At 43.2% G+C, this 14,043-nt stretch overlaps 1 protein-coding gene across 8 annotated transcripts in view; it reads right to left on the reverse strand.

The window, feature by feature from the left end:
* ENTHD1 (ENTH domain containing 1) overlaps window positions 1–14,043 on the reverse strand; it is a 104,929-nt gene that overhangs the window by 75,942 nt on the left and 14,944 nt on the right. For 7 of the 8 annotated variants that reach the window (XM_042993323.1, XM_042993319.1, XM_042993322.1 and 4 more), the window contains one exon: window positions 4,411–4,653. In XM_042993323.1, coding sequence (XP_042849257.1) covers window positions 4,411–4,653 — 243 coding nt within the window. Of the gene's footprint in view, window positions 1–4,410; window positions 4,670–14,043 lie in introns of all 8 variants that reach the window. The other variant, XM_042993325.1, reaches the window with a different exon arrangement.

Genomic DNA, 14,043 nt, shown 5'->3' on the forward strand with positions numbered 1-14,043 from the left:
ATGGAAATTTCCCTGTGTGATACCATCACTTGCCTCTCTAGCTTAAATGTTAGTCGTTTTCAATTTCTCTCTTTCTTCTCCAATACATCACCTACTTACCCCATTTCCTCTCTCTATTCTATCTTGAAACATTACCTTTCCTTCATTTCAATAACCCGAGAGCAGGATGCTGGATTAAAACAACTGTCTCTTACAGAGCTTCCCTTCAATTCGTATCGCCTTCATTTCTACACAAAGCAATAAGAATTATCTGCCACAAACAGCTGTTTTCAGTAATAAGAAAGCTAAGTTCTGTGACTAAGCTAAACATCCCTTCTGTTCTTCAAGGCCTACAATGGTTCCTAGTCACATCAAATCGAAATTTCCAAATACTGCTCATTACGTCCTTTACGAACGGTGCTGAGTATATTCAGTGATCTGTCCGCATTTTTCTACATATTCAAATTTATGGTCTCAATTCCATTTAGTCTGACAACTATGTATTAACATGATTAATTCGTTTCTTGTTTATATTCTTTGTCACTACAGTAGGGAACTACTTACTCTTCCCTGTATTTATTCTTTCCTTCTTCCTTAACCACAGCTTCTCTATCTTTCTTTGGAGCACATAGCTGTCCCGTATAAAGACTACATTTTTCAGCCTCTCTTGCACCTAGCAGTGTCCATTTGACTAAATGCTAAACAACATGTAAGCCAAAAAGGTTATGAGCAACTTCAAGAAGTGTCCTTAAAGGGAAGGAGTATTGATATTTTCCATCTCTCCTCCTTCCTACTGGCTAGAATGCAGATGTGATGGCTGGTGCTCCAGCAGCTATCTTGGATCAGGAAGTGGAAGTTCATGCTGAGTTTGATGGAGCAGTGAGACAGAAAGAGCCCTGGGTCCCCGACATCATGAAGAGCCATATCAGTCCTAGAATATCTAGTTGTTGGTTCTTTTTAGAAGAAAGGAAAAAAAATCCTTTTATGTTCAAGCCATTAACATTTTTGTGGCCTCTTCGACTATCACTTATGGGAATACCTAATTCTGAGAGATCCACCTATCTCCAAGTCTTCATTTGCTACGTCTTCTGTCCCACTAAAAATGCCCCTCCAATTTATTTTCCTACCTCCCTCCCCCACCCACACACACCAAATTGTCAGTTTCCTTTCCTCCTTTAAAACACAGCTTCAGATTCAAATGCCTACATGGAAATGGCTAGTATTGCTAAGCTTATTTAATCCAATTACTATTTGTGAACACAAACACACACATCTACATATCCCGTATGTATATGTGTATACATGCATAGTGATGGATAAATGAAATTTTTAGATAATTTAACAGATTTTTAATACATTTACCACATTTTTACATCCAAACATTCACTACTCACTTGAAATAGTACTCTCACTACAAATTCATTTCAATGATGCCATCATCACTAAAACTCTTTGGAACATTTTTTTTTAAAACAGACTGAAAGTCCTCACTCGATTTAACCCCCAAGACAGCAGAAATACATTCACTTTGCTTCCCAGGCCTAGAACAGTGTCTGGCACACAGTAAATACTCAACACATGCTTGTGATAAAAAAAAAAAAAAAATTAACTGTAGCAAAACTTCATTTAAAGGTAGATAGACTATTTAAAAGTAGTCAAAAGGCATTCTGAACTCAGTTTAGTGAATAAGATGGGTCAGAAAGCTATAAAATATCATTTGGGGTTAGGAAAAAAAGCAGTGACGATAATGCAATAATACTTGATTTCCTTGGATGAATCATAAAAATGGCTCAGAGTTCAGCTACTTCTGTAGCAGTTGAAAGACTCACTTCCTAAGCTTCAGTCAAGTATGCCAAACTTATTCCAGTTTCAGAACTGTTTGCACCTGCTGTTCCCTTTGCCTGGAACCCCCCCAGATACACGTGGATTGTTTCCTTCTTCATTTGAGTCTCTGTTTATATACTCACCTCCTCCAAAAGGCCTTCCCTTACTCATTGACCTAAAGAAAGTCATCTTTATCGCTCTCTGTCCCCTGACACTGCCTTCCTTTTCTTTACAGGACTTGTCACGAATGTAATATTTTATATCTATTTCGTTTATATGTGGTTAGTATCTGTCTCTGTCACCAAAATATTTGCTCCATGATGAAAGGGACTATGTTTTATTCACTGCTATAGCTCCAAATTTCCACTTGATAGCCAAATTTCAAATTTCAAATGTTCAAATTATTTGAAGTAAGTTTATAATGAAAGAGAAAGGGGGGGGGGTTCCTGGGTGGCTCAGTACTTTCAACATCTGACTCTTGGTTTCGGCTCAGGTCATGATCTCACGGTTCATGGGATCGAGCCCCACATTGGTCTCTGTGCTGACAGCACGGAGCCTGCTTAGAATTCTCTCTTTCCCCCTCTCTCTCTGCTCCTACCCTGATCACACACTTGCGCTCTCTCTCTCTCTCAAAATAAATAAATAAACTTAAAAAAAAAAAAAAGAGAAAGGAAGTGAGAAAAGCAATGGAGGCAGGAAGACCAAGAAAGGTTACAGAAATAGCAAAAGGGGTGAAGACTCTGGGTGAGTTATAATTGGCTGTTTTATTCTGTTACTCCTTTGTCGTATTAGTTTGAGTTGAAGGCTTCCATGAGAAAATTGAAGAATGGGTCTCTATCTCTCCTAGAGGTTTATTTCAAAGGAATGGCTAACCTAAAGAAAGAGATTCCACTATGTTTAGAAGCATGTGGATGGCATTTACTATCCTTTCCTGCCTTTCCACATCTCCAGGCCACACAAATACAAACTGAGTGAACATTCGAGAACTCCTGACCGAGTCGGAGAAGTACTTTCGTGATTTTTAGCAGGATTAGTCTGTGTTGGTATTATTATTCACACTTTTAATTTCCATACGTAACTGACATTTGAAACATCTGTTCATCCTGAACACCTGAAGCTCTTTCAGGATCTTGCTTAATCAAGTTACATGATAAAGCCAGGAGGCAAGCCTCTGAAAATACTTTTAATTCTATTTTACTCCTGCTACATCCCTCACAAAGTTTCATCCCTTTCAAAGGAAAATGCTTCGAGTCACATTTCTTTAATGCTTTTGCTTCCTCAAACTGTCCATTCCTTATACAAAACTTAGCAGCGGGGTTTGTACCACAGAAGATCAAACACAATGATATTCCGTTACATTTTAGTAAATTTAGTAGAAAAGATCATTGCATCTTCCTGCTGATTTCTATCATAACATCACAAAGAAATCCCTTTTTTTAATGTTTCTTTTATTTAAAAAAATTTTTTTTTACATTTATTTATTTTTGAGGGACAGAGAGAGACCGAGCACAAGTGGGGGAGGAGCAGAGATAGAAGGAGGCACAGAATCCGAGGCAGGCTCCAGGCTCTGAGCTGTCAGCACAGAGCCCGATGCGGGGCTCGAACTCAAGGAGTGTGAGATCATAACCCGAGCCGAAGTCGGACGCTTAACCGACTGAGCCACCCAGGTGCCCCTGTTTCTTTTCTTTTCTTTTTTTTTTTTTTTAACGTTTATTTATTTTTGGGACAGAGAGAGACAGAGCATGAACGGGGGAGGGGCAGAGAGAGAGGGAGACACAGAATCGGAAGCAGGCTCCAGGCTCTGAGCCATCAGCCCAGAGCCCGACACGGGGCTCGAACTCACGGACCGCGAGATCATGACCTGAGCCGAAGTCGGATGCTTAACTGACTGAGCCACCCAGGCGCCCCGCCCCTGTTTATTTTCTATTTTTGCGAGAGAGCAAGGGAATTGGGGAGGGGCAGAGAGAGGGGAACAGAGGATCTGAAGCGGGCTCTGTGCTGATGGTACACAGCCCGATGTGGGGCTCAGGCTTGCAAACCATGAGGTCATGACCTGAGCCAAAGTCGGACGCTTAACCAACGGAGCCACCCAAATGCCCCTGAAAGAAATCTTTTTTAAAAAGTTTGGTTCATATTTAAAATTTTAAGGCCAAGGAAGGGGTTATATAATACAAGGTACTGTCTCATAATAGTTTTAGAGCACTTTCAGGATTCCGAGGCACATTGAAGAAAATGTCAGTTTCTCGACCGGTAGGAGCAAACAGCACAAAATGCACAGACACCCAGACCCTGAGTCTCCCGTTTCAGTGATGATCAAAATCTTAAAGTGAATCATGATGCCAAATAAGTAAGTCACTACCTGAATACCCTTCAAGCCCCAAAATCCCATTTTATGTGAATCCCAGATCATTGCATTCAGAAAATGGTCACACATTTTTCCACTGAGTATTATTCTTCGTCTTTGTTTCGTACAGCATGACGCCTAATGCGGTAATGGTGGCACTTATATTGTATTAATACCTCAGAACCAAACCCCAACGTTTTCTATTTTCTCATTGCTCTTAAATGATACCTACTACATTCGGGGCCAACGTTCGTTATACGTACTTGTGTTACGTTGCCTTGCAACCTTAAGCAGCTTACGTTTCCTCTCCGAGGCAGGGATTTCTGGTGTGTGGGCAGAGGCACATACTGCTGGGGTGTTAGCCGTACCAGGTAATCTTTTAGGAAATGTCATGGAGTGGGAGGTTCGCTGCCTCGTCCGACACGCTGCTTCCCTCTCTCTGTGCAGCAGCTCTTCATCCACCAGCAGTGTCATGACTTGCTTAGACTTTTCCCGGATATGATAGCCTGAAAAACACGTTGGCTTTGCGTCGGTAAGAAAATACGCCTTAGGGCGGCGAGGACTTTTCATTCTACAGAAAATTCGGGGGGAAAATGTAAGCAACGTTAAGCAAAGTGAAAAAAAATCTGGAGCAAACGTACAAGGAAACCTAAGTCCCGTGGGAATTGTCAGTAAGTGCCCTTTTCTGATACTTTAGGAAGTGAGCGAGTATATGATTAAATCGTATCACCATATTGACATGAAATTCTGCACTTGATTTTTTTGATATTTATTCATTTTTGAGAGAGAGAGAGAGAGAAAGAGAAAGAGAGAGAGAGTGAGCTCGTGGGAGCGGGGGAGGGGCACAGAGAGAGGGAGACACAGAATCCGAAGCAGGCTCCAGGCTCTGAGCTGTCAGCACAGAGCCCACGTGGCACTTGAACTCACAAGCCGTGAGATCATGACCTGAGCCGAAGTCAGACGCCCAACTGACTGAGTCACCGAGGCAGCCCGCTCCCCGACATTTTGCACTTTAAATATGCTCTTTCTTTTTAAAAGCAATACATACTCTATAATCAAATTATATAGGTGTAAAAGAGGAGGAATGAATTAGACCTAGATTTACTGACCTGGATGTGTGACCATGACATATAGCTAAAGATTTAAAGTTATATGCATGGTATGATTCAAATCTGGAAAGCACAGGGGAAAATCAAGCATTATGTATGTATCCAGTAGAGAGAAGTAGAGAAATAGATGGATGGCTGGATGGATGATGGATGGGCAGGCAGACAGCCAGCTGTGTACCCACAACATTGTTAACATCCGTTACGTTAAAGGGGTACAGTCGGGGCGGGAGAAGAGTAGGGAGGGCAATTAGATTTTCTTTGACATAACATCCTATCAAAACAACTCGATGCCATTAATAGAGTGCCAGACGAATAGTCTAAGATCAGAATCCTAACCAAGACGCTGTCCTTAACCATCTGTGTGACTCTCAGTTAGGTCGTCTGTCTGGGCTTCAGGTTTCTATGTGAAAACCAGGAGAAGCAGATGTATTCAGTGTAACTCACAGATACAAAAGTATACCTGCTCAAATATATAGTATCATTACTACAATTCTCAACTCCCTCCCAGGAGAAATGATCAAGGAAAATCACTTACCTTTCCACATCTTGAGACAAACTCGTATTATCTCCTGTCTTCCCAAGCCTTCTTCCAGAAGTAAACTGAAAAGTCCCTAAAGAGCCACTACTATGTTCATTTTGGGCTCCAAGTGTGATGAATTAAAGTGGTAATGTATCCAATTATAATTTACTAGTAGTAGGAATAATGAGAAATGGTCAGCTGCATGGTGTATGCAGACGAAAGAGGTCAACACGTTCTGGGCCAGTCGTTTCATTAAGGACTGCTAAGGACAGTGTCGGAAACCTTTGCTCAAGTTGCCATCTTTTCCAAGATTGTTTTATCTACCTTTTTTTTTTTTAATTTTTTTTAATGTTTATTTATTTTTGAGACAGAGAGAGACAGAGCATGAATGGGGGAGGGTCAGAGAGAGAGGGAGACACAGAATCCGAAGCAGGCTCCAGGCTCTGAGCTGTCAGCCCGGAGCCCGACGCAGGGCTCGAACCCACGGACGGCGAGATCATGACCTGAGCTGAAGTCGGACGCTTAACCGACGAGCCACCCAGGTGCCCCTATTTTATCTACTCTTAATCTCACTTCTTAGTCACTTCTTCCTTCCAAACTTCTTTTGTAACTGCTGCAAACCATATCGTTCTCAATACCCTTAATTTCCTGTGATTAATGTGTAGCCCATAAACAACAAAAAAAATCTCACGGTGTTTTATGCTACCACTCAGTGTCGCACGACAGAAGCCTGCTGTGACTGTCAGCCTCTGGGGACAGGCGACATACCAGACACTACTTTCCCCTGGAAAACTGCCACAGCTCTGTTTGGAGGAAGGGGTGAAAACCTTCACAAACTCATCTCCTTCCGCCTCCCCTCTCTCCCTCTACCCTAGCGACCCCGACTGCCTTATTCTTCAATTACACCAGGCTCTTTATCTCCTTCAAGCCCTGGGCTAGCTGTCGCTTCTGCCAGGGACTCTGCATGGATAGGTCCCCAATTCGTTCAAGTCTCTACTCAAATGTCACCTCCTCATAGAAGCCTTCCTTCTTCCCACCCTCTCTAAAATAGTCCCATCCCCATCACTCTCTATTCCCTTACCTGTTTTATCACCACCTGCTATTGGTATACACAGGTTTGCACACACGAACACACACACACACACACACACACACACACGTTTACTTGTTTACTGTTCGTTTCCTTACCTAGAATACAAGCTCCATGAGGGCAGAGAACCTCATTCACACGGTATCTCCAGTGGCTGGAAGAATGATTGGCACATAACAGCTACTCAATAAATAGCTACTGAGTAAATGAATCGATAAAGGAGCAAATTCCGAAAAGTCTCAATATTCTCCTTTCTACAGTGCAAATGGAACCAGAAGGATGATAGACACTGAGCGCCGACTTACAGTGTAGCTGCCTGAGAAAGTTGCTTGGCCTGAAATAGTTTTTTGCGACACCCCTAACTAGAAAAGGGCAGAACTAGAAGTTACAGGACAGACGGCGATTATTTGACTTGGAGGCTGCGTGAATTGGCGGGACTTAAAAGCAGCTGCAAAAGTTCAAAGGTCCGAGCAGATCCGTGAAGCAGAAAGCCAGCCACGATGACGAAGCACTTCTCCCCCGAAATATCACGGCTCCTCCCTGAGGTAGCAGTCTACGGCACTGGGAAGGTCAAGCCACAGTACTCCACCTCTCACTCAAGGCCGCCCACGGCCCTGGCTACCTGCCCACACCCATCCTTGAGATGCTGGAGGGTAGAAACCCGGCTGTTCTCAAGCGTTAAAGTTGAAAGTGAAAAAATCCAAGAACCCAATAAACCGGCTTCAAGGGTGAATTAACTAATAACAACGGTAATAACAGGATGGCATCTACTCACTGCTAAGCAATGTGTTTCTGAAAGGAAAGGGAGAACATAGTACTAAAACAGAATTGTACTGGAATAGAACAAACGTAGGCAGCCCCTGCTCTGGGTCTGAAAGAGAGAAAGACAAAGAAGGGGGGAGAAGTTGGGAGGGTGAGGGACAGAGACAGACAAAGGGAGGGAGAAAACATGGAGTCTCTGAAAAGAGAAATATGAAACAGATTGATACCGAAGGATACGTCAAGATGTAAAGCTTGTTAGAAGAGGTGAAGGGTAAAGCAAAAATGAAGCTACGTTCCGTTTTAATAGGCATCTTTGGGTGATAAGCGACAGAAACTCAAGTTGAACCGGCCATGGGAAAAGCAGGGGTTGTGACTGGGCCTCAGGCGCAGGAGAGGCAGAGACTGGAAAAGTACCAGCACACTTTTTCCGTCTCCCATCCTTTCTTCTCTGTGTGTAATGCCTTCCTTTTCTCCTCTTGCAGACTGGCTTCCTCCACCTGAATGTGGACATAGGCACAGATAGCTCTGGATTCACGCCTCACACTGTGCCACCTGAGAGGCCTCCCTCTTCCTTCATTCAAATTGGAAAAATCCAGGAGAATGACGCTGCTCGGCCCAGCCTGAAAGTCACATGCCCGTTACCTTGGCCAGAGGGTGGGATGCTACCACTGGCAACCCCCCATCAGAAAGGCATGGTGGAACGAGGGGAGAGTCAACAGGACAGAAGAATGAACGAACAGAAAGCCAACTTGCGGAGGCTTCCCAAACTCGAGGCCGAGGCCAAGGACATACAAATCACTAGAGCGACTAAGGGACAGACCAACATCCAAGGATATTCGCTTATTCACTTATGCAGTATTTAATCATTTCTTGAACATTTCAGTTTCAGGAATTGTCTAGAAGCACAAGTGAGGACAAAAGAGACGAGATCCCCACACGAGATAATTTCCGATAAAAATAAAAGCTCTACAGGAAATAAAGAACAGTGAGGTGCTGAACATCAAGCCGTGGTGAAGGGAAGGAAAGTCGTACTGGGGACATAACGTATCATCTGAGCCTTGAACAGCAAGGGAAAGCCAGCTGTGCGGACATTCAGGCAGAGGGAACCGCTCTGATTTCCCTTCTTCAGGAAGCCTTCTACTGAGAGAGAGCAAGTCCCTCCAGGCTCACCCTACACACACGTGGTCGAGCCGGGTTTCCACGCAACTCTCACGGCATCTACACTTGTCTCTTAACAACACTTGCACGGTTTGCAATTGCCTATCTATTTGCTGAATGTCTTTTTCCTCCACTAAAGCATAACGTCCATGAAGGCCAGAGCTATACCTGTTTGTTAAGATACTTCAGAAGTGTCTGCGAAATAAGTGAGTGAACGTGCTGAGGAAACATCTTCCAGACGCAGGGGAGGAGTCTCTGTAAATTCACAAAGGAACATCACATAAAGGGATTTGGAAATGTGGTAAATTCAAAGATGCCGGGCAAAGAGATGCACCAGGCTTCTAGAAGAACATGTACTAGGCTTGGAACAATGGTCATAAAACATCTTAACGCCCCTCCCTCCATACCTGACCCACTAACCAATCAAAATTTACTCTTCCTCCTCCATTCCTTTCTCAGTCAAGTTGATCTCCATTCTAAGCCTGAAATATGAACATTCACCTCCCCAGATGCAGTAACCCGTGTCCACTGATGGTACCCACTAAATCTTTCCCCCCCCTCGCTGTGTCCCTCAGTTCAGGCTCTGCTCATTTCCTGCCCACGGTGTTTCGAATTATTGACTTATCTGGAGTCTCCCTCACCATCTGTGCTCCACAGTGTCTCCAGGGGCGAGGGGGTGTGGGGTCGGGAGAAGCACCCCCAACAGTGTATCTGATCAAGGCATTTTCCAGTTAAAAAAAAAAACCCTCGGTCAAGTTGGCACAGTAAAGTCAAGCTTCAAAGTACCCCTCTGCTCCGCAACAAATACACAGCACTAACAGACACTGCCAGGCTCCAAAACAAGATAGAAACCTCCACAAACCAGAAACGGAAGAGAAATGGAAGGGTGGTCAGCACGGCTGAGGCCTCAGGGCTGTGGGGCTCTTGGTCTGGCAGCCAGGAGTTCAGCTCCTCACGTGTTAGGGGACCAGAGCCGGCCTTACTCCCTCTTTGATGTTAGGAGGTATCCGTGTTTGTGAGAGAAGGCTGGGAAGAAAAGAAATAGTAGGGACAAAACCAGCTGCTAATTGTTTCCTGGGCTGTCACTTATTTGTAGCTGTGGGTCTAGAAGCTAGAAGACACGTGTGCAGCCTCAAGACTGGGAACTAAACCGAGTCACCGCCACCTGCGTCTAAGACATCCCGGTTCTGTCACAGGGCACGAGCCCTGAGCTACCTTTACAAGGGCTGCGCTGGGGGCTCTGAGGGAGCTGGGTGGAAAGAACTGGAAAAAGCAACGTAAAGGGGTAAACATGAATGGTAGGGGAAGAGCCTCTTGGTCAAAATAAGGCAGGAAACTAAAATTCCAAAATAGATTTTTTTTTTTTAAATGAAAGATGGCTGATAAAAGCAGCAGTCAAAACGTAAATTCACAGGGTGTCTGGGTGGCTCAGTTGGTTAAGCGTCTGACATTTGATGTCAGTTCAGCCCTGTGTTGGGTGGCGCTCGGCACCTGCTTGGGATTCTCTCTCTCTCCCCCTCTCTGTCCCTCCCCTGCTCGTACTCGTGCCTTCTCTCTCTCCCCCTTCCCTCCTCTCTCTCTCTAACATAAACTTAAAATAAACTTAAAAACAAACAAACACATGCATTCACTCCAAATGAAATCAACGTTCTACAGGATTCTATAAGATCTTCTATAAATCAATATTCTATATTGTCAGAGGATTTTAAAATCCTAAACCAAGATTTTTAAAATAAATACGATTAAGAGAGATTATTACAGGAGTCATATCCGCAACAAGGACTACGCGAAAACCACAAAGGACAGATTGCAAGGTCCTGGTATTTACCTAGAAGTAGTTCCAAAAGAAGAAAATTAAGGTCATCACAAAAAAGCAATATTCAGAGCAAAAGGAGCTAGGAATTTTACAGAAAAGACATGAATCCTCACATCAAAAGTGATCTCCAAAGACCAAGCGGGATAAAAAAAAATAAAAAAAAAAAGAACAAACCTATATGGAGAGACACTGGAGAAAAACAGAAGACCGTCTAGGATAATGAGAAACTCTCCAAAGCTACCAGTCCCTTCTTCAGACCTACAATAGCCCGCTGGCCATTCGGTCAGCACTCATTCGGCACCTGCATCAAACCAAGTGAAGAAACAGAGATACCAATAAGGTCATCTCAGTCCTCCAAACCCCACAGTCCAGTGAAGGCGGACACCCAGATGGCTCTTCGAGCAGTGTGTTCAGCAGACGTGTGGACAAGGTACAGTGCATTGGCAGAAACTGCGGCAACAGGGCACGGAAAAGCCCTTCCTGATGGTTGTACTGAGCATTATTTGGACATGAATATACACTGCGGGAAACAAAATTAACTAAAGTCGAAATATGCCAAGGACTAACAGCATTAGCTAATATTAGCTGACGATTTACTATGTGCCTGACTTTCAGACATTATCTCACATCCGCACGAAGCCCATTTTACAGGTGAGACAAGTAAGTTTACGGGGAGTAAAAAAAACTCTCCAAAAGTCACAGACTTAATAATAAGCTGGAAGGTAGAGACTGGCTCCATAAAAATAACAAAATGCAGACTTTTATTTCTTTGACTGAATTCAGTGCACAAATGTAAGCTTTTTTATTTGATGACAAGATTGAGAAGAGAAGGATTGTATTGACATAGCACCGAAGTGCTAACCTGGTTACTCTCCCTTGTTTGTCTGCCCTGCTCTGCTGTCCATGTGCATACAGGAAGCAAGGAGGAACGTGGGAAGACTGGCCGGACAGGTATATTTAAGTTTAAATAGATTCAAGGTGTGCTTCTTGCTGTCATGATTACTAACACCTACATTTGTTGAAAAGGAGCGAAGGGTGACCCAAAATACTCAACTGTTTTAGGTATAAAGATTTTGTTTAAACTCACAGTAATATAACTTAAAAAAATATTTTTTTTAATATTTATTTTTGAGAGAGAGACAGAGCATAAGCCAGGGAGGGGCAGAGAGAGAGGGAGACACAGAATCCGAAGCAGGCTCCAGGCTCTGAGCTGTCAGCACAGATCCCGATGCGGGGCTCGAACCTGCAAACTGGGAGATCATGACCTGAGCTAAAGTCGGACACCTAACCGACTGAGCCACCCAGGCGCCCCATCATAGTAATATAACTTTTATTTAACAATAGCAGAACAGGCTTATGATGACCTAAAGCCTGCATGTTTGTTAAAAGAAATTCATGACTTCATCAAAACTACAAAAATGTTGGTTATAGGAAATCACATTTGGTCAGTGGCCTTGTGTTAATGAACCCACCTCTCTGTAAATGAGCACAACTCCGTTGCATTAGCTAATCAACCCACCACCATCTATCAGGTGGGTTCGGTGGTTAGAGAATTTGGACTCCTGTTGTGTGACCATTGTAGGGAGAAAATCAAGTCTGATGAATTTGTAAGGTACATCACGCACCCCCCGTGCCGCGTGCTTAGCCACTACACCACAATGCCTGGGATTTGCCCGTCTCATGCCCCCACGTTCCCTCCCTCCTGTACAAGAATACCCTCAGATTTGACTCCGCTTTTGGAGCCTTGACACAGCTGACCAATATCTAAATCAATTCTCCCACGTTTTCAGATATTTTCTTTCTCTTGAACTCACTCTTTCCAGAGATCTTGCCTCTATTTAATTTATCACAGTCACTTTGAAAGGGAAATCCCAATCATTCCCTTTTTCTCCTACTTGCCCATGTTCCGTCTTTCTCTAAACCCCTTCCTGGCCCATATACGCGTTTTCTCCTTTCTCCTTTCTTCTCTGAGAAACTGAACTCAAAAAACAACCTTCTCAAAAACAACTGATTTTAATAACTTGTAAACTAATATAAATATAAATAAATGTATTACAGGGGCGCCTGGGTGGCTCAGTCAGTTAAGCATCTGACTTCGGCTCAGGTCATGATCTCACAGTCCACGAGCCTGAGCCCCGCGTCGGGCTCTGTGCTGACAGCTCGGAGCCTGGAGCCTGCTTCGGATTCTGCGTCTCCCTCTCTCTCTGCCCCTCCCCTGCCCATGCTCCGTCTCTTTCTGTCTCAAAAATAAATAAAAACATTAAAAAAAAAGTTTAAAATAAATGTATTACATCTTCCAGAGAGTTTGCTTTTTACATTTTAGTTTGTATCTCTTAACTCTGGCATACAAGGCTTATTAGTTCCTAACGTCACTCCAAGACATTTAATTTTCGTGAGCAAATGGGTAGCTGATTGGGAAGGGCCAGTCCTTGAGGCCTGAACAAAATCAGCGCTGGATATAAATGTGAAGGGTCTAATTTCCCAAGTTGGATGACTGATGATGACAGTAGAAAAAAAAGGCAGTAACGTCACCAACGCATGCTACTTCTAGTAAAACTGCTTAACACAACTTTTTAACAACACTGAAAAGCTGTCTTTTTAAAATGTACCTTTCAAAAGAAATCTAGCTCGAATTTAAATATATGAGTGTGTGTATATACAATGGCCCATTTAAATGAAATCAACTGCAATTTCAGGACTTAACTAATTGAGAATAACGTAGTACATAAACTTTAATGCACACGTTTCTGAGAACCTATATCGGTTTTATAAAAGGAATACCATAATTTCTGTAAATAAATAATTTGATGGTGTGAAACATTCAATTGGGTATTTTTCAGACCCTTTGAATTAAGTTCACTCTAGTAGTTCAGTGAAACTCTGTTAGGATATTTTTTAAAACTCAATTAAGAGGGGCTGCCTAGCATAATAATAGAATAGGACCAAAGAGTATTAGACTATTAATCATGTTCAGTCATTAATGAAATGTGCAACCTTACCTAAAGAACAATCTGAGCATTAGCGCCTCATCTGTGTCAGAGAGATAATACACATCCTTCATTCCTCATAAGGTATTGTCAGATCACATGATATAACATACATGAAAATGCTCTACGGGCGCCTGGGTGGCTCAGTCGGTTAAGCGTCCGACTTCAGCTCAGGTCATAATCTAATGGTTCATGGGTTCAAGCCCCGCGTCGGGCTCTGTGCTGACAGCTCGGAGCCTGGAGCCTGCTTGGGATTCTGTGTCTCCCTCTCTCTCTCCCTCTGCCTCTCCTCTGCTTGTGCTTTCTCTCTCTCTCTCTCTCTCTCTCTCAAAAATAAACATTAAAAAAAATGAAGACGACTTTGGTTAAATATACACCTGCCCTATGACCCAGAAATGCCACTCTTAAGTGTATGCCCAAGAGAGCTGAATATGTATGTCCACAAAAAACCTTA

This window comes from Panthera tigris, chromosome B4 (assembly GCF_018350195.1).
Source record: "Panthera tigris isolate Pti1 chromosome B4, P.tigris_Pti1_mat1.1, whole genome shotgun sequence".
NCBI classification, from domain to species: Eukaryota; Metazoa; Chordata; class Mammalia; order Carnivora; family Felidae; genus Panthera; species Panthera tigris.